Raw genomic sequence first — 21192 nt, 5'->3', positions numbered from 1 at the left:
AGCAACAACCTGCTGGGTCACAAGAAGTTTCAAGTTTGCCCAAACTTCAGTTACCTAGCAACAACCTGCTGGGTCACAAGAAGTTTCATGTGGCCCAACTTCGGTTACCTAGCAACAACCTGATGAGTCACAAGAAGTTTCAAGTTCGCCTTGGTTACCTAGCAACTGTCATGAGGCGGTGGTTTACGGTGAGTGAGAACGCAGGCAGGACCCAGGATGTAGCGAGAATAATAAGTATTTAATGAATAAACTTAACAAGGAACAGCGGGGAAACAGCACGAGGAAAACTGGCAACACGGAGACAGGTGACATCAATTGACAAGGACCCGACGAAGAACACAGACAACAGGGGAGACTAAATACACACGGGGCAATCAAGGGAACGAGACACACCTGGGAGACAATCAACGGGGAAAGACGCAGAGACAGGACTAACAGGGAACAGGATCACACAGAAACTCAAAAAATAAACACATAGAAACACGGATCATGACAGTACCCCCTCCTCAAGGGGCGACTACCAGGCGCCCAACAAGAAAAGTCCAAAAAACAAAAAACAACCCAACAGGGTGGGCGGAGGGGCGAAGGCAGGAGGGCCAGAGTCCAGAAAACAAAAACCAGATCCAAACAAAAAAAACCCTTCCGGGGGCCGTCCACGGCACAGGAGGTAGACCTCTCGTGGGAGGTCCGGCGGGCAGCGACGCAGGAGGCGGAGCTTGAGCCGCGGCGGGCGGCGACGCTGGAGGCGGAGCTTGAGCCGCGGCGGGCGGCGACGCAGGAGGCGGAGCTTGAGCCGCGGCGGGCGGCGACGCTGGAGGCGGAGCTTGAGCCGCGGCGGGCGGCGACGCTGGAGGCGGAGCTTGAGCCGCGGCGGGCGGCGACGCTGGAGGCGGAGCTTGAGCCGCGGCGGGCGGCGACGCTGGAGGCGGAGCTTGAGCCGCGGCGGGCGGCGACGCTGGAGGCGGAGCTTGAGCCGCGGCGGGCCGGTCGGAGCGCCGGCTGCTGCAGGTGCTGGAGACTGGGGCTCGGGCGGAGCAGAGGCCGGGGAACCGGCAGGACGGCCGGCTGGAGTCTCGGGAGGAGCACCGGGGAGCTGCGCACAGGCAGCGGACTCGGGGAGTTCTGGAGCTGGGAGCTCGGGCGGAGCGCCGGCTGCTTCTGGAGGGACACTAGGGGACTCTGGAGGGACACTAGGGGACTCTGGAGGGACACTAGGGGACTCTGGAGGGACACTAGGGGACTCTGGAGGGACACTAGGAAGCTCGGGGAGCTGCACGCCGGCAGCGGGCGCGGGAAACACCGGAGGCTGCACGCCGGCAGCGGGCGCGGGAAACACCGGAGGCTGCACGCCGGCAGCGGGCGCGGGAAACACCGGAGGCTGCACGCCGGCAGCGGGCGCGGGAAACACCGGAGGCCAGGCTGCGGCGGCTGGAGACGGGCAGGCTGTGGCAGTTGCAGGAGCTGGGTGGGCTGGCTTAGATCTTGCAGCCAGCACCGCCTTTACTGTCTGCAGTTCCAGTTCTACCTGCTTGAAGAACTCCACCAAGCCCAGCTGAGGGAGAAATGGGACTCACCGGTCCAACTGGATCGCCATGCGAGTGGCGGCATTGAGCCGGCTGAAAGGCGCATAGGGCTTGTCCATTTCATCGCCGTATCTCCTGATCTCCCTCATCAGGTAACGACGGTCCGCTGGGTCCATGGTGAAGGTGGCGTTCCTCACCGTTTAGCGGTCGGGTCCTTCTGTCATGAGGCGGTGGTTTACGGTGAGTGAGAACGCAGGCAGGACCCAGGATGTAGCGAGAATAATAAGTATTTAATGAATAAACTTAACAACAAGGAACAGCGGGGAAACAGCACGAGGAAAACTGGCAACACGGAGACAGGTGACATCAATTGACAAGGACCCGACGAAGAACACAGACAACAGGGGAGACTAAATACACACGGGGCAATCAAGGGAACGAGACACACCTGGGAGACAATCAACGGGGAAAGACGCAGAGACAGGACTAACAGGGAACAGGATCACACAGAAACTCAAAAAATAAACACATAGAAACACGGATCATGACAGCAACAACCTGATGAGTCACAAGAAGTTTCAAGTTCACCCAAACTTTGGTTACCTAGCAACAACCTGCTGAGTCACAAGAAGTTTCTACACTACTTCAAAGCTGTATTGTTAAAAGTTGTTGTTTTTTAATATGTAGTTGTAGTTAATGTTGTCTTTTGTTAATTTGTAGTTAGTCAATCTCGTGTTTTTGAATATGTTGTGTTCTTCGATTTGTAGTTCTGCTTAGTGATTTGTAAAAGTGGTTTGCACTTCAAGGCCACCGTATTTACATCACATGATACAGGTATCAAAAATCATAACGTGAACTTAAAATTAAATGTTTTAGTTTTTTTTTTGCAACAACAAGTTAACAACAAAAGAACATGGGGGTTAAGCTTCACTATAAACCAGCATTCAGCTCAGTTCTGCTTCAGCGACAAAGAAAGAGGCCACAGCCTTTATGCTATGTGACTGGAGAGAATGAAAACAGCGTGGGGGTGTTATTTAGGATAGGAAAGGGGGAACATTTCAACACTAGACCAGCCAGAGTAACAATAGATGCAGAACAACCGAGATGCAGTCAGAAGCATGACCAGATTCAACCTCTGCAAAGAGATTGATTTAAGTTTTAAGGTTATTTGGAGAGCACATTCAGGCAGGTCAAAGTGCAAAATTTACGTTAGAATATTTTGGATATGCTCCATGGAAAAAAAATCTGCAAATAATTTGGAATCACATTCTACAGGAAAAAGCTGCAAATAGGTGAATCAGTGAATAATGAACTGCTAATATGATGAGGCCTAATGGAGTGAATGCCAGAAAAATTGCAACAAATAAACACAATTTTCACTGTTATTAATGTTTGTTTTGGCTTGGCATAAATTATTCATGTTGTGTATTACAGTCATAAAATAACAAGAAGACTTGTTCTTTGTTACCTTGAGACTCACATTTGCTCTGTAATACTTGTAAACAGAATTTATTCAATACCTACTTTCCTGCTTTGTGCATTAAATAAGTCAAGACAGAAAGTCTTTGACTAGCTTCAGTTATCAGATTGTTTCTGTGCTGAGTTTCAGGGAACTGGCTGCAGCGCCCGTTTGAAGCTGATACGGAGGTGAAGCTTTGCCAGCGGCTATCAGAGAGGATTATCGAAAGAACACGGTGAAGACAAGAAGCTGCTTCAGGTTTGGCGTCAAGTAATCAGGAAGGTTTCGTTTTCAGATTTAAAATAGGGAGTGAAAAAACCCCCCCAAAAAACAAAGGAGTTTTTATGAATCAGCAGCAGGTATTTCATGAACTGCTGCACCTTAGACATCGTACTGCAGAGTCATCGGCTGCAGCTGATGGTGTACAGAAATGACTTGAAGTATCCAGACTTTTTAGTTCATCTTTATCAATAGTTTTCTAGATTTATTGAAAAAACAATTATTGAGGAAGTGGGAAGTGGGTCAGTTATGCTAGCTTGACTTTGACATGTAGCTGTGCTGCAGAATTTGTTGTGTTTCAGTTCACTGCTGTATGTAAATATGTTTTTACATATTTCTTAAAACTATTACCATGTTGTGACAGTATAATAGAAGGCATATAGTCTGTGTAAAAAATAAATCTCATCTATCGCCTTCCTGAGCTGCTAAAATTGCAACAAATGAATACAATTATCACTGTTATTAATGGTTGTTTTGGCTTGGCATAAATTATTCAAAAACAACCAATCAGGGCTAGGAGGAGGGCCTTAGTGCTGTCAATCAACCTAGTGAACTAGTTGCTAAATGTGTGGTGGAGAAACTGTTTACAGTTACAGGAGAACTGTTTATGTATCATCATCTGTGGTATGCTAGCTAACCTTAACATTCAAGACAGGCTCTAGTGTAACCATAACACACACCAAACATGCAGGCATGATGATTGGCAGTGATAAAACCCTCCTCCTGGCTCTGATTGGTTGATTCTAGTTACTACTGGGAGCACTGGGGAAGTCTCACCTATCATGACTTTAAAAAATATTTTTTTATGAAAGTTACATACTACAGCTTTAAAGATCTGGGAACTATGTTTTAAGAAAAAGTTTAAAATAATTATGGCTCTCTCAAAGCAAAATAATAAAAAATAGGGAATTTATCAAGCATTTTCTCTATCTAGTAGCCGATCTTTCAGAAACAGACTAACTTGGCTGCTATTAAGTTACAAACATGAAAACAAGTTCTCCCTTCGGCTTGATCTTCCAGTTTCTCACTCCTTTTCCTTATTTCCCGCCAGACTTTGAGGAGCAGATTGACAGCTGAGCTCAGATTCCTCCTCCCCCTCAATGTTGCCCTTCCTCCCTGTGCCGGCTTTGTTCGCCTGGGGGGGGAACGACCGGCCGAGGAGGACAGCAGGCCACAGTCTGGGTGGGCCAGAGCTACCACCATGGCATGCCTCCCTGCCTGCCTCCACATTGTTCAGAAACAGAGCCGGTGTGGGGAATCTCCCCACGCCGGCTGCTTTTGTACATCCTGTCAGACGGTGAGCTGAAAGCTGGCGTGGGCAATGACAAATCGAGAAATAATCAGGACACCAGACTTCCCACGGTGGCACAGACGGACGTAACAAAAAACACAAAATGAAAACTTGAAAGAGGCTGGGAAAAGCTGATGCAAACACAGCCCTTTTAAACATGAGAGACGTGGATTTACATCCCACTGATGGTCTGATTTATGACACTTTTTATGATGCTCTCTCTATATTAGACCGGCTATCAAATCCAATACTCACAGTAGCCGCTGGGCTCGACTCACATTTCCATTAGCTTTCAAACTGACCATCCTCATAATTTCTGCTGGGATGAAACGTTTTATAGGCTGCATGTATTTCTGAATGCCACAGTTAGGAGCTATTTCATAAATTACAATTATGGTTACATACACCTATCCTGAAATGCTGCATTGATTTTAGACTTTCAATAAGTTTTCAACCCCTCTTTTTCCTAAACAACTCAAAACAGAAGCGTTTTACACACAAATCTAAATTTATTGTGCATTTTCTCGAACTTAAAAACTTGATAGGACAAAAATAACTTGATTCATGTCCTCAGAGGACTGACCAATAATGTCCAAGGAACTCAGTAAAGATTGAAGATTTAAACCAGAAGGTCTTTTGGAGCCACAACCAGCTGCAGGATTAAACAACTCCAAGACTACCAGATTAAACAACTATACATAAGCATAATGTATAGTTGTCAAGGCCTGGAGAAAAAAAACTAAATTGTCAGTCTAATGTGAAGAGAAAATGGATGGATATTCAGAAAGAACCTGAAAACAGCCAAAGTTAAAGGTAGCCAAGAACTTTAGCTTTGAAAGAATCGGCTCCATTGGCATTAATATTTTCAAACTTAAAGCTAACCTTCTTCTAGAGGAAAGTTATACTATGAAACGAGACGAGGATTGAGCTACTTCTACTGAAAAAGACAAAGCAAAGTCTCCCATCCCAAAGATGAAGCGAATACTGTAGTGGAGAACTCCTTCAGTGACAGACTGCTGCATCCTAGTTGCACAAAGCGGCATTATCACAGATTCTTCCTCCCAGTACAAGTGAAACTCTGTATATCATCACTGCTCCCAGTGTTTACAGCCATGCTGTTATTTCTACACTTTTACTCATTTCTAATAAAATTTATACGTGAAATACGACAAAACTATTGTTCAACTAGCTTTTTAGCAAGATATAGCTTGTTTTAAGCAAATAATTCCTTCATATTGATATTCCATTGGCAGATTATTTCAGTTATTACATTGGAAACATGTCTTGTTATAAGTGAAATAATCTGCCAATGGAGCAATGACCAAAATACTTGGTCATTGCATTGGTCATTGTATTTTTGCAATGCACATAGCATAGTAGTAGCAGCATTGACAAAGTTGCTGAAATACAAAATAACTCACTTGAAATGAACTCTCACTAATTCTGAGAGTGGTTGAATGTCAAGACGTCACTTGTGCCGGAAGCTTGATGACCACAAAAAGCAAGTGATCAAGCTGCAAAGAGAAATTTAGGAACTGCTAATTTAGAAAAAAATAACATCTTGTGCATCTAATTATTGTATAAATTCATACTGTATAAATTTAATGAAGTTATGTGTTTTATTAATGGTTCAAATGAACTACTAAGAGCTTCACACTTGTCTTTGTAATGCAGGTTTGCATCTGAAGCTTTAAATACTGTATAATCCAGTAATACTATGGGAAGAGAAGGAAAATCAGAGATATCAACACATCAGCAACATAAGATTTTCCTTTTCAAAACACAAATTAACTAAAACGATAATTCCATGTAAATTGTACAGTGACTTTGCAAATAATAGTTGATGTAACCATAGAGACAACAAAGCAGGACCAAAACAGGTCCTCTCAGCTCTGCTGCCAGAGCCAAACATAGATACAGTAAGATATTGGGTCACGCCAGAGATATCACAGGAGAGGAAGGTCAACATGATGCTCTGACGTCCATCAGCATGATGCAAAGAGGAGCAATCTGCTAAGAATATCTTCATCAAGCAACCATCGCCCCTCTTCATTTCCTCATCAATCATCCTACAAGTATAAATAATGTGTGAGTTCCAGGCAGCTGAATGTCAGCGTCACACATTAAAGCTTCGGACTGGTTAATCAAAGAGCTGAAAGACGATGGCTAACAATGTTAACAATGTTAATCTCAAAAATGTTTAGTCAGAGTTTTTCTTTGTTAATGTTTGAATTATTGCTTCCATGAATGACAACCTAAACAAATCAGCAGGAGTCGCACACAGAAAGAACAAATAATTTGTCTTAGCACACTTGAAATAAGACAAAACTAACTTGCAAATAACTTTTCAGCAAGATATGGAAGCTACTTTTTTTTAACTAAATAATTTCATAATATGGGCTGCACAGTGGCGCAGTTGGTAGAACTGTTGCCTTGCAGCAAGAAGGTTCTGGGTTCGATTCCCGGCCCTGGTCTTTCTGCATGGAGTTTGCATGTTCTCCCTGTGCATGGTGGGTTTTCTCCAGGTACTCCGGTTTCCTCCCACAGTCCAAAAACATGACTGTCAGGTTAATTGGCCTCTCCAAATTGTCCCTAGGTGTGAGTGTGTGTGTGTGCATGGTTGTTTGTCCTGTGTGTCTCTGTGTTGCCCTGCGACAGACTGGTGACCTGTCCAGGGTGACCCCGCCTCTCACCCGGTACGCTAGCTGGAGATGGGCACCAGCAACCCTCCCGACCCCTCCAAGGGACAAGGGTGTCAAGAAAATGGATGGAATTTCATAATATTGTTTTTTTGTGTGTTTTTTTAAAGTACTGGTTCCATTGTCTCTTACAATGGAAGAGACAATAAGAGACAATGGTTTGTAATCAAGAACCAGTCTGTTCTTGATTACAAAAATATCCTCTAGCGAGAGTAGCATTACTTCAACATAATTTTACTCACGTAAAATAACAAATAAAAAGTTGCTGGCCAGAGCATTACTGAAGTAAGAGTAATAAAGGATGAGAGAGAAGAGAGACAGACAACCAACGGGGACCGGGGACCGACTACCGGGGATGTGACGTAATTACTACAAAACGGGAAATTTACAGGAAAATGCTGATACGGGAGAAGGGGTAAAATAAACATAAATAGTTTTCCGCCCAAAATGGGAAACTTGACAGGTATGCCAAAGACCGGACCCTAAACAGCAACTACTTACCGGACCAGAGAGGTGCGTGTCTTTCATTGTTTCCCCCGATAAGCTGAAGGTGACAGCAGCAGCACAAACACCAGCAGCTTCCTCTTCCTCCGTTTGGTCCACCTCATCTTCATTACTCCTTGTGATTTCTACATTCCCATCCATTTCAACGCGCTGCGGTTCAAATTGAAAAGGCTCGACTACGTTATTTATCGCTGTTTTAGCTAGTCGGAGCTAGCTCAATCAGACCTAGCACGCGCCATTTACCCAGAATGCATAGCAGCGTAAACAAACAAGCTCCTATGCCTTGCAGGAAAGCTAGAAAATTTCATTTTCATCAAGGTATAGTGAATTAGGGCCGTTGATAAAAAGATTTCAAGTCAGAACTCTGAGTTTAAAGTCAGATTGTATTTTTAGTATCTGAAATCCTCTTCTGTAGTATTTCTATATTTGCTCTAGAAACTAGACAAAAATACTTAGTAATATTGTGTATTTTTGCAGTCTACTTTACTATGATTCATAAATTTTAACTTAATAATGGAACAATTAAACACCTCTGAATATGATACTTAAAATGTTCACGGTTGGGCTGGTTATGATGGATGTTTCAGTGGCCTGGCAGTCAAACAAACTGGAATATGGCTCTGAAGAAAAGCAGAAGTAAGTCGATGAGAGCTTCGCTAGGCGCTGCAACAGCTTTGCCATATGAGAGCAGATAAGAATAACTGCTGAAGCCATACATCAAAACTCCACACCCTAAAAGCCCCGCAAGCACCATAAATCAAGGCTGGAGGAAAAAAAGGACAGAAACATAAAGAGTAAAGGGATTCCTTGTTTAAAAAAAAAAACAAAGAGAAGGGGAATTCCGACAAATATTAGGAGGGGAGAAATGGGAAATTAGCAAACGAACCAGATGGAACGAGAATGGTGGTGCCCTAAAGGGTCTCTGAAGGGAAAGTGAGAGCAGAGCGGAGTTTTGTGGAGGAGGACTGAGAGGCCAAGACTTCCAGGAGTCACGGGGGGCCCCGACTGTGGCACCATTAGTCACTAAATCTCCTGTGACTGTTGACATGACTGACACCCAAGATCTCCAAACACAGTTAGGAAGTATAACGCGGTCGTGTCAGTCAGCATGAAACACCCCAGCATAAAAAAATACCTGAGGAAAATGACAAAAATGGCCACTTAAAGTGATATTTTCTTCCTAATCTTCCTCTACCGGCTCGAAAACACGCAGAGGGGGTTATCAGGCTTTGTGAGACTGGGTTGGATTTCTGGGGGGCTAAGAGCAGAGTGACCACAGACTTTGAAAGGGGATCCCCCTTCTCACGTACACACCTGTCTGCTTGGGATGCCACTTCACTTCAAACCCGTTCTCTGTGGTTCTGGAGTCTGGAGCCTTGCAGGAAGTGCATTCCCTTGTCTGCCACTCAGTGATCATGTAACACTCAACACTCCAGAGTCTCCTGTTCCTCCAAACCAATTGTTACTAATAAAAAAGGCTATTTTACCTACTAAAATGGCGTAAAAGTTATTCCAAAGGGTTTAATTATCCTCAGTTTCTTTTAGAGTTTCACAGAAAAATTGGCTGGTGATCAGAAACCCGCCAGTCTAAGTGCACTGCAAAAATACAGAGCCTTACCAAGTCTTTTTGATCTAGTTTCTACTTCAAGTATTTTAGTTCAAAACTAACTTACAAGTAACATTTCAGCAAGATATTGGAGCTTGTTTTAAGTCAATAATTCCTAAACATTGATTTTTTTTTTTAAATTGCTGGTTCCACTGTCTTTTACTATCTTTCTTGAATACAAAAATGCCCTCAAGCGAAAGTAGCACTACTTTGGAAAATCATCATAAAAGGCTTGAAAATATGAGTTTGTGTAATTAATCTACGTAATGTGTTCACTTAGGGAATTACCTGAACTTGATTCACTTTTTAATAACATTCTTATTGATAACATTTTTGGCAACACATACACGCATTGAAAATTTGAATTCTTCTTCTTTTGTTATTTCTTAAAATATTAATTTAGCTTGTACAACAGTGTAATATTTCCTTCATCTGTGGTGAACATTTTTATTCCCCCAGCTGGACACGGATATTAACAAGTTGTGAATCCACTTGTAAACGAAGGTATTTATTGCTTGACAGTCCCACTGTTTGAAAGCCTGAAGGGAGATTCTGACCTGGTCATCTTTCAGGGAAGTTACCGCCTTTCCAGCAGACAGCGAGTCCAACCCAACAAGAACTACAGTTTGTGTTTGAGGTCACTGCCATTATTAGAGGAGGAGGGTGAAATTTACCATTCAAACTGCTTTACAAAAACTCATCATTTGCTCAAAACACTAAGCAATACATCAGCAGTTCTGTAACATCCTGTTTCAGCTATGATTGCTATATGAAAAGAAAAGAGAAATAATTCAGATGAACGGTAGTCACTTCCTGTCTCCCTGCAACCTTTGAAGCAAATTTGTTTGATCTGTGAGGACAGAGGTGTCACAGATCACCTAAAGCAATGTGTAGAAACTTCTCAAACAGTAAAAAGAGACATGTTGAATGCACAAAGGATAGGCAAACTAAGCTGGTAAATCAGTGGTAGACACTGCTAACCTAAAAGTTAGTTGCGCTAATCATAAACTTTAGTTCCATTAATGCTAAAGGACTACAACAACACAGTGTTTATGCTAAAGCGCTAACTCCAATTCAAATTATATTTGCCCTTAAAAAACTACAACTCTCAACCACCAATTTAGGTGTGACGTTATAATTTGCATGTTCTATGATTCCCTTTGATTATAGACGTTGTGTTTATTACTTAATTAAACTGTGAAATGGGTGAAATTAGTGCAGAGCTTCTAAAAGCATGTAGGTGTTCAACCCAAGTAGCATTTACAGCCATCATTGTTAATAATTATAACAAACATTTTAGAAATAATAAACAAGTAGCTTTTTAATATGAAGTTTTAGATTATTTATTTAAAGTTGTATGTTCTGTTTAAGAAAGAACATAGAACTTTAAAAGGAGATGATGGATTTCATTTTTATGACATATTAAGTGTAAGCTGCATTATGTGGTTGAGTAACTTCACAGTTCAAATGTGTTGGATGGAAAGTTTGTTACCTGAAGCCCAAACTGGGCGGATAATCTCAGGTGCAAATCTCTTCTGACCTCAAGTTTTACCCTCAAACACAAACAGCTCACCTGCTTAGATTTATCAGGAGACAGTCTGACCATTAGCATGCACTGCAGCGGCATGTTGCTGCATGTCCAGGATGCTGCCACATCCAGCAGCAGAGACTTTTAACACTTCCCAGGAGTAATCTACCAGCTTAATCTCCACAGGATGTTTTGGTGTCACTGTTGGTTCATGAGTCTTACTATGAACCAAGTGAAACCAAGTGAAATACTTGTTTTATGGCTGGATTTTTAGCATTTGAGTAGCCTGTCACTAAAACGTTTTTGTTGTTTAATGAGTCCACTGTCAGAATCATAACCAACACAAATCGTTTTAAAGGAAGAGCTTCTTATAATCATGTTAAATTGTACAGATTTAAGCATTTTTGAGAGGAATTATTTACAGATTGTATCTGTAAGCAATACAGATAAAATCTTAACTGCAAACTGTTAACTGCGAACAAAAATACAATCATATGCATGTTGAACATAAGCATAAAGTACCAAATAAAATGCTTTGAATTGCTCCTGGTCAGTTTTCTGTAAACAGTTTGTCCCCAATTTTGGACATGCTATTTGGGTTTATAGCTAGCATTATTTTATGCAGACAGTAAAACAGCAACTCTGTTGTGTAAAGCTCCAAATATTATATTCTAGAACCATGAGTATCTATCTGATTGATGACCATTCAGCAGTCATGCTTAATGTTGGTTCCCCAACATTGAACACTTTTCATAAGTGTTCAATGTTCAATTACTCCTGAGAAGTGTTAAAAGTCTCTGCTGCTGGATGTGGCAGCATCCTGGACATGCAGCAACATGCCGCTGCAGTGCTTGCTAATGGTCAGACTGTCTCCTGACGAAAAATAGATTTTTAAACTGTACATCTTCTTCCAGAAACGCACTGTTACTTCTGTCTCTCTCGTGGTATAAAAAGTTTGGAAGAAATCACCTTCAATTGTTGCACCTGCCTTAGAGATTTACTTTATTAGTTTGTGATACCATTTATTTTTATTGTTGTTTTCATGCACACAGCCAAAACAAAAAAGCTCTCATTCTTAAAACAGACTGCTGAGCTCTGGGTGTAAATGTTTTGCAGGCATTTTAAACGTGACATTTAAAAGCTTTGAGAATTTCCCTGAGGAAACAAGCTTTTTGTTCATGGACATTGAAGCAAATGGGAGTCCTTCACTTTTACAAACCCACAATAAGAGCTAGCTTTAGGTCTCCTCTGACCCCTGTCCTTTGAACCTGAAACCCTCTCCATTGCTGCGAACAGAGGCGGCACCGTGTCCCTGGTGTCGGTCATGGCCAGCTGCTCTAAGTCTTTGTGATGCAAACAGTTGTGACTGACAGAGAGCAGAACTTGTATATTTTTAGTGGCTATTAGGTAAAAGGCTTTGGGATTCTTACCGTTGTCCTCGACTGTGAAATAGAAGATATCACTTGTGGCGTTGCTCCCATCCAACAGCACATAACAGATCTTCATGTCGTTTATTTCAGCTGTTATGATGAACAGAGAGGAACAAAAACATAGATGAAATGACAGCATTTCTTTTGCAAACTTTTAGTTACTGATTTGGTAATGTAAACTGAAAAAACGTACGTCTGTGTGACATCACATTATCTTATCTATCCTCATTGTTTAACCATTCTGATTTTTAAGTCACTAATGAATAAAGGTAATACGTATGAATAAAATCAATAAAAGAAAGAAAAGCTAAAAATAAAAAAGCAATACTAAAGAAAAGTGAGCATGTAATTAGCTTTGATAATTTTCCAAGTCAAGGTAATCAAGGAAAAGAGTACAGAAAAGCAATTGTACTTCAAGAATATTTTCATTTTTTAATTTTCTGAATAAAATTAGAACTTTTAAACCAAAATTTTCAACAATCATGTTTTTGCATGTATTCAGCTTCTCCCTGCTCCAACACTGATACAAATGACTGAATAACCTTCTCATCACATCACCAAAAGCCCTGGTAATAACTCTTTTGTTTTACTTGGATGTGTTGAACCAGGGAAACATCTAACATGTGCAGGAAACATGCAGACACTGATGTAATTGAACATCAGAGTGTGAAATAATTTCACGGTGTGCTGCTTGCTTACCTTGTGTGAAGGTGTTGATGCTATGATTGCCCAGCTCCACGTTCATGATGAAACCATGCAGCGGCTCCTCAGACACGCTATACTTCAGGACCTTCTGGGGGCTGTCTCTGTCCTCTGATCTAAGGACCTTGCTGGTAAAAACGAAGCCCAGGTGTCCCGTTTGGAGGACTCTCAATGAAGCCGCAGCTTTGTTGACCACAATCTGGGGCACGCCATTATCCACCGTGTTGATGTGGATGGTCATCATTTGAGGCTTGCGAGTCTCATACACCGTATCAGGAAAGACGTAAAAGTCTGTGTGAGTGCCGTCCGTGACTATGAAGGAAAAGCTGTCCTCGTTGGTCTCTGTGCCGTCATGTTTGTAGCTGATAAGGTTCTCATTCAGGTCCTGCTTGGTGAAGGATGTAATTGGCCGGCTGTTGTTGAAGAGCAGCTGGCCGTGCACGGGTACCTGCGTGACTGTGAAGTGGAGCAGGTTGTCAGGCGTGTCCCGATCCTCAGCCGTCAGCTCAAATGGTGTAATGAGTTTGGTTTCTCCCTCCTCCACAACCAGCTTGTGCACAGTGACAACAGGTTTTTTGTTGTCTACATCAGTGATGGACACTCTGAAGGTTCGGAAGACGGGATTGTAACCATCTGTCACCTCAAACTCAAAGCTATCCATTTTGACCTCGTCATCTGAGGTGTGGATGTAGTAGATCTTGTTGCCAGCCAGCTGCAGTTGGGTGAAGGTGGAAATGGGAACACCTGGGAGGTCAGTGCACTCTAAATGCCCCCGGCTGGGTGCTCTTGTGATGCTAAAGCTGAGATACTCATCAGGACTGTTGATGTCAGATGTGCTAAGGAGGTCGGTGGTGAGTGTTACTTTCCCCCCTTCTTTGAGTGTCACACCTTTGTTGATTACATCTGGGAAAACCATGTCAATGCTGCCAATGTTGATGTAAAAGTAGCGATCAATAAGAGGATTGATGCCATCTGTGACGTCAAATTTCAGCAGGTCTCGGATGCCCTCCTGACCTGTGTGTACGTACAGAATGCGTTGCTTGTCTATTTCATCCTGTGTGAAGTTCATCCCCAGGGTTATGTTTCCCAAAACACTACCAAATTTGTTTATACGCTGAAGGTAGCCTTGCCCAGGACCATATCGTAGAACATACGTTAGTTCTTTATCTTCAGAGTCAAGGTCTGTTGCTTTTAAAGCCCTGTTACTGATGACCTTTGTCTCCCCAATCTCAACATCAAGGCCGTCATTTATAGCCATTCTTGGTGTCTCATCATCAACAGGAATAACAATGATGAGAACTGTTTTCTCTACTGCATGTTTTCCGTCGGAAAGCCTGATGTCAAAGCTGTCCTCTTTGGTCTCGGAGTCATCATGTTCATAGACGATGTTGGCTGCTTCTTTGATCTGTTCTAAGCTGAACCTTTCTACAGGGACAGTGCCTGTGCTTAGCTGTTGGATTATCGCCCCATGCTTGGGGTTTTTGATGATCTCAAAAAACAGCTCGTCCTCGGGGATGTCAGTGTCAGCTGCGTTCAAAACCGGAGTGTCAATCACTAAGTTCATGCCTTCCATTACTACAAACTCACGTGTGAAGATCTCCGGTTTCTCGTCATTGGCCGGAAGGATGACAATGTTGAGGAAGTGGCGTTCAGAGAAGTTGATGCCATCGGAGCAGCGGAACGTGAACTGATCCTCCACAGGTTCAACTCCTTTGTGGATGCTTTGGACGTAGTATATGTGACCAAGCAAAATGTCTTTAATGGTAAAGGCAGTGATGGCAGTACCAGCTCTTGATTTCTCAGATCCTGTGGCTGGGGAGATGTTTTCTACATAACCAGATGTTGGTTGGACAATAATGGTGCATAGGATGTCATCATTGTTGGTGTCAACATCCTCAGCTTGAATGTGATTTATGGTAATGACGTTCTTCTCTCCTTCCACCACAACAAATTGTCCCCCAACTCTGACAACAGGTGGGATGCTATCAACAGGAAGGATGGTCACATGAACTGTCACACCCTGGACTTTGTTGCCACCTACAACCCACTGTTCAGACATATCAGAAAGAGTTAGGTTGAAGGAATCGTGTACTTTGACTGGACCGATTTCACCAGAGGTGTGAGCATACACCACCACTCCGTTGATGATGTCCTCCTGGGTGAACCTCTCGGCTGGAGCTCCGTTAACTAGAATTTCACCCAGCCTTGGAGGTTCCTCAACAATGAAAGCCAGCATGAGGTCATCCGTGTCCTTATCACGTCCTTGAATTACGTTACTTGTGATCTCCGTCGCTCCGTTCTCCAACACATCGATGGCGGCCCCCAACACGCCAGCTGGAAGCATGATAGTCGGGGTTTCGTCATCTACTGGCTCTATAATGACCCTAAGAGTAATGGGGACCTCATGGAAACCATCACTCACAGAAAGTTTGATTACATCGCTGAGAGATTCCTCTCCACCATGGAGGTAAGTCAAGAGGCCGTTTGCAATATCTTCGAGAGTGAACGTTTCACCATTTGACATATAAATGCCTAAATATTGCAGCTGTCCATATTTAGGAGCTTGGGTCAAAGTGAAGATAATATTTCCATCATCTGTATCTGTGTCAGTGGCGTACAACTCCTTGCTGCTAATTATAAAAATACTTGTTTCCTTGACAGTAAATCCTGTGTTGATAATTTCTGGGGGTTTGTTGTCAACTGGCTGGAGGAAAATTGTGAATAAGCCATCTGCTGAGTTACCAGCTGTGTCCTCCACAATGAATGTGAACTGAGCGACTTTTGGAGTGATGCCCAGTTCCTGGTTTGGAGGCTTGTAAGCTACTTTGTGGTGATTAACCTGGGCTTGTGTAAACTCTGTAATTACAGTGTCAGGGCTGTCAGTCAGTACAATCTTACCCAAGGGGGCTAGATTGTTCTCATCAGTATCGGTTGGTACTTTAGTGATTGTGTATTTCAGGTCTCTGTCGTCTGAATCCAGATCAGTATAACATAAGAAATTCTTCCTGAAGAAAGTGAGCTCATATTCCTGGACGGTCATATGAAGCGTGGTGCCTGGGAACAGCACTGGGGGAAGGTCATCGACAGGGAAGATTTTAATGGTGAACGTGTGCTCACCTGACTGATTAGGGGGGTCGTTGTCATCCTGTACACGAAATACAAACAAATCTGTCACTGTGGTGGTGCTGTGAGGTCCGACGTGTCGATAGAACAGCTTTCCATCGAGAATATCCTTCTGAGACCACTCAGTAACCACCTGCTCAAACATCTCATCTGTCTCACTGAACTTCCACTGAGAGGGGTCAGCGGGTGGCTCGACTTGCCTGAGTAAGAGCTCCCCCACGGTGGAGTATGGTGCTTCCAGAATGAACCTTATAAATGAGTCTTCTGAGTCAATATCTGTGGCACTCAGGATGAAGGGAGAGATCTGCATCATTTCTTTCTTAAACAGCACCAGACCGGTGTTGGCGTTGATTATTGGGGGCTCGTCATCAGTGGGAACAATAGTGATGGGAAACAAAAATTCCACTTCATTCCTTCTATCTGTCATTCTTAAAATAATGTTATCGCTGTAGGTGTCGCTGCCGTCATGCTGGTACACAACAATGCCAGCGTCCAGATCAGATGGCGTAAAAAATTTCCTGCGCACGCCGAGCACAGTCAGGTCTCCATGCTTCAGACCATCAACAACGGTAATCCTTACATCTTCCAGGTTATCCTCATCACTGATTTCCAAATTCTGGGAGCTGGACAGAGCTCGGGATTGGCCTTCAAACAGTAGCTGACCTGTATTTTTGGTTGCAACAGGAGCTAAGGTGTTCATAGGTTTCACCACTATCATAAAAGCAAATGGATCAGACACTCCGCCATCAGTATCTACAATTTCAAACTCTAATTGGAAAATCCTCTCTTGATCTGAATCCTCTGAGGGAGGTTTGTATGCTATTTTCAAATCTCTGATGTCCCTCTGGTTGAAGGAAGTGATGGGGAGATTCTGATCATCTGTGCTGATTATATAACCCTGCTGAGGGCTCAGAGGTGAAGTAATATTGAAAATCAAATTGTTTGGGTCAGATTCAACATCTTCAGCTGCCAGCATGTCGCTTGTAATAGCCGTCATCACAAACTGATCAACCTCCATCATCATCATGGCTACAAAGCTGGGTTTAGGAGCCGTGTTTTCTGCACCTTCTCTGATTCTGACCATTGTTTGGAAGTGCTCTTGCATTATTGTGCTGCCCTCATTATCCTGCAGCTCTACCATCATTGGAATATAGTCTCTGTTTGGTGATTTGGTTTTAGCAGTGTGTTTGTAGTGAATTCCCAGATTTACAAACTCATCACAATCAACCAGTTGGCCATTGGGGGGGCTATTGAAAAGCGTGCCATACCTGGGGAGACCTCCGGCGCCGACCAGCATGGTGATCTTACACTGCGTGACCCCATCCTCAAAGGAAAACTCCAGAGCCTTTTTGTCAATCGGGCTGCTGTCCCCATTGAGTTTCTCCACATTAAGAGGCATATTCCTGAGGAGGATCTCGAGCTGCTGGAAAACCACCTCCACTTCCAACATGAACGGGACGATAACCGTGTCTGTGTGGGAATCATAGCGAAGTTGCATCTTTATACGGTCCCTGCTGGGGCTCCGAGATCCAAAGTGAGTGTATTTCACTTCGTTTGCTCCAAATGAACAGGGAAACCTTTTCGGGGTCAGCATCCCAGGTTTCTGGGTCAGCGGGTCATTGTCCAAAACTGTTATGTGGCAGCGGTCGCCGGGCTGCACTTCTGTAATAAGGTCTTTCACAGGGTCCAAAAACACTGACCTCCCGAAAGGCACCCTGATCCCATTATTAGCGATGATGATGTCGTCTTCATTAGGTCCAGACTTGTGATAATAGAGGTGACTGGGATCAAAGGGCTCAGAAAATACTGAAACAAAACATGAACTGAGACACAGAGTCAAGAGCAGGCATCTAAGAAATGCCCACTTTTTGCAAAGTTGGGAACTTTGCAGACAACCAGCCATGTCCTCTGCTAGATGTCCTGGAGATTATATATATCACAGATTCTGCCTCTGGATGAAATAGTAATAAGAAATGATGAAAAAGGAGACGTCTTCCTGCTGGTTTGTGCCTTTGAATCGGTCCCTGTGTGTCTGTGTGGCCACACAGAGACACGAGTGTGTGAAGGCTGCAGGGCTGTGCAGGTAAGAATGAAACAGTAGACAGTGACAGGCTCTGACTCCTCCTTCTGTCAGCACAGAGGGGGGAGCCTCCAGCCCCCATGGCTAATTTAAGAAAGACCATTGGACAAGTCTGAAAAAGAGCTGCTCCAACCAACATTTACCCCCCTTCTCTTTCTTCATTAAAATTGCAACGGGAGAATAAAATAAACAAATAAACCAACTTTATTGGCATCTGTACAGTACGATTGTTGATTGTGTAAAATCGACAATCAAAATATAATTTGAAATTGAGAAAAAAATGTATACTTGACAAATGGTTCCTGTGTTTCATAATCTAATCAAACTATTGCCTATACATTAGAAATCATTTGTTTTTTTGCATTATCTTGCAAAGGTTTTATCTTGCAAACTTAAGTAAACATAAAAATGTACTTGCATATAACGTGTTTTGTTGAGGTGGAAAGCATAATTTATTGATAAACACTTGCAAATAAATAATCAGGCGTTATGTATCATGACGATCAGACGTAACGTCTACCTTCATAAGAAGCCTATTTATGCCACTCTGATGAAAAAAACAAACTTAAATCTGATAATTATGACTTAGCAATCTCATAAGTACTATCAGAGTCAGCCTGTAACTCTCTTTGTAATCCTAATGATTTATTTATCAAAAAGGTAAAGTTCGACAACTTAAATGAGGCAGTTTTACTTAGTATAAGCCTAGACAAAATATGTTGCTCCAAATCAGGACTACAAATAGACTTACTGCTGACTTATCTCTAAATGACGTTTACATGTAGATTTAATGTTAAAATCGGATGTACAGGACATTTAATGCAGAAGGCTCAGGTGCCTTCTAATGGCTTGATACATTTAAACTTAATTAATTAAACATAAAAAACAACAAAAAAAAGATTTGTATGTATTATGGCAAAAATCACATGGGCTCAATTTCTGATGAAAAAAAAAATCAAGTCTGAAATTTCTTATGGGGCCAAATGTATTTACTTTTTGTAAATATGTATTCTGCCTTCAAAATAGTTTCTGTGGAATAGATGAAAACTATAAATGTAGAAATAAACTGCATTTCTATAATAGACAAAGGATCAGGATTCTGAAAAAAATATTTGAAGCTATATAAATAACTGATGATAAGCCATCATTCCAGTGAGAACATGAGGATCTGAACTCCTGGCGCAAAGTTGTGAGAAGATAAAAATACAGAGGAACCTTTAGGAACAGATTGTCCTCCCAGTTGATCCTAATTTTAATGCTTTAGTCTCCAGCATTTACCATTTCTTCATCATACTGAACATTAATGAAATATTAGTTTTAATTTACCAAACTTGCAAATAAAAAAAAAGGTGTTATATTCTCATATGTCTGCTGGCTGGACCTCTTGTCAATGGACATTTTAATTTAAAAGCACTCCTCAGAATGTCTGAATAATTCAGATTGTAAATGAGGAATAAACCCTTAATTGATTGAGGATAGAGATGTTTTAGGGCAACCTTCCTTGATGCGTGGGCCAGATAGCAGAGATGCCGTTTGCATTCAGGCATTCTGTATCACACTTTTCATTGCATCCTCTAAATAAATCCTGGCCTCCTTACTTGTCCAAAAATACACGTGGGACACATACCAAATGGTGTAACTACAGAAACAAACCAATACTCTCCAGCGTTTATCTTACATTTCTTCCTTTAAAAAGAAGAAGCAGTAAACAAGGAGCTGTGGGCTCAGCCAGCAACTTATTTATCTGAAACTGAGTGATAAATAAAACAAAGTACAATCGTTTATGTAGGCTAGCTGCTAACTGCGCCTGTTGTTGGGATAAGTGCAACATTAATGCAGCCATTAGCTTTCCTTTTAATTCAGACTTGAAAGACATGACATGCATTTAATGGGAGTCCAAGGTAAACAGACAGAGATGCTGGTTGGAAGCCAGGCTCAGACGCCCAGGATCAACTCCTCATCCTGGGGAAAGCTCTTGATGACAGCAGTCGCTAATGATCCGATGATGGATGAAACACAAAGTCTGAGTAGATCCTGTCCCTTCATCCTGAGCAGCCACAAAGACAGAAGACACAGTCTGTCCTTTCAATCCAGACCATAGTTTCCTCTGTTAGCTTGAACCTGTGGGGAGCTGTAATTGGTAAATAAGCTAAACTTAGATAACCCCTGGTATTCGCCCTAAAATCAGGGAATAGAATAGAAGCTGTCTTAACATTACTGCAGAAGCTATAAATAGGCAGTTTTGCAACAGTACGTTAGTGCCATTGTAGATACAAAAAAAGAAGTACATTTTTGCTAAAAACAACTCAGAAACTGAGAATCTCAGAAAAGGTCTAGAAAAACAAGGACATTTCTGAGCTCCAAAAGTAATAAAAAAGGCAAGAAAACAATCTGGAATTTTGAGAATAATCTCCGATGTTTTGTTGACAAAACTTAAAATTTTCAGAGCTTGAAAAGTTGAATGTCTGCAGGAAATGAACTCAGAAATCTTTGGATAAATTACACATACTTTTTATAGAAGAAACATTGTGAAGTTGAAACTCTTTCAGAGATTTTCAGTGTTTTAAAAGTTAAAAATGTTCAACTTTTGAGCTCACAAATGGCAATTCATGATGATGCATAAACAATTTCAACAATTCTGATTCTGAGATTAAAGTCAGGCTCCTGTAATCAAAGTCTGCCTTCTGATATTGTCAATATCCTGTTTTATTTTGATCTTTTTAAGTGGGCCCTAATCCTCTTCCAAACTCACACACGCATCCCTACGGACAATTTTACGAGACAACTGTCATGATAAAGTCGGAGAACCTGGAGAACATGAAAACTCCAAGCAGAAAGAACCCAGGCAGGGATTTGAACTGAAATGCATCATTGCTACCAGCAGCACAGCTTGAGCAGTTATGCTGAGATGTTTATCCATCAAGAGCCAACAGGTTTTGATTGAAGGTTGCAAAGTTGGATAAATAAG

At 42.3% G+C, this 21192-nt stretch overlaps 1 protein-coding gene across 1 annotated transcript in view; it reads right to left on the bottom strand.

The window, feature by feature from the left end:
* frem3 (Fras1 related extracellular matrix 3) overlaps positions 1-18227 on the bottom strand; it is a 36669-nt gene extending 18442 nt beyond the window's left edge. The window contains exons 1-2 of the mRNA XM_008420082.3: positions 13019-18227; positions 12320-12409 (exon numbers count right to left, since the gene is read on the bottom strand). Coding sequence (XP_008418304.2) covers positions 12320-12409; positions 13019-18047 — 5119 coding nt within the window. The 5' untranslated portion in view covers positions 18048-18227. The remainder of the gene's footprint in view (positions 1-12319; positions 12410-13018) is intronic.
* Between the last annotated feature and the right edge of the window lie 2965 nt (positions 18228-21192).

The sequence above is a fragment of the Poecilia reticulata genome, chromosome 1 (genome assembly GCF_904066995.2).
Source record: "Poecilia reticulata chromosome 1, P_reticulata-male-v2, whole genome shotgun sequence".
NCBI lineage: Eukaryota > Metazoa > Chordata > Actinopteri > Cyprinodontiformes > Poeciliidae > Poecilia > Poecilia reticulata.
This window is presented reverse-complemented; position numbering and strand designations above follow the sequence as displayed.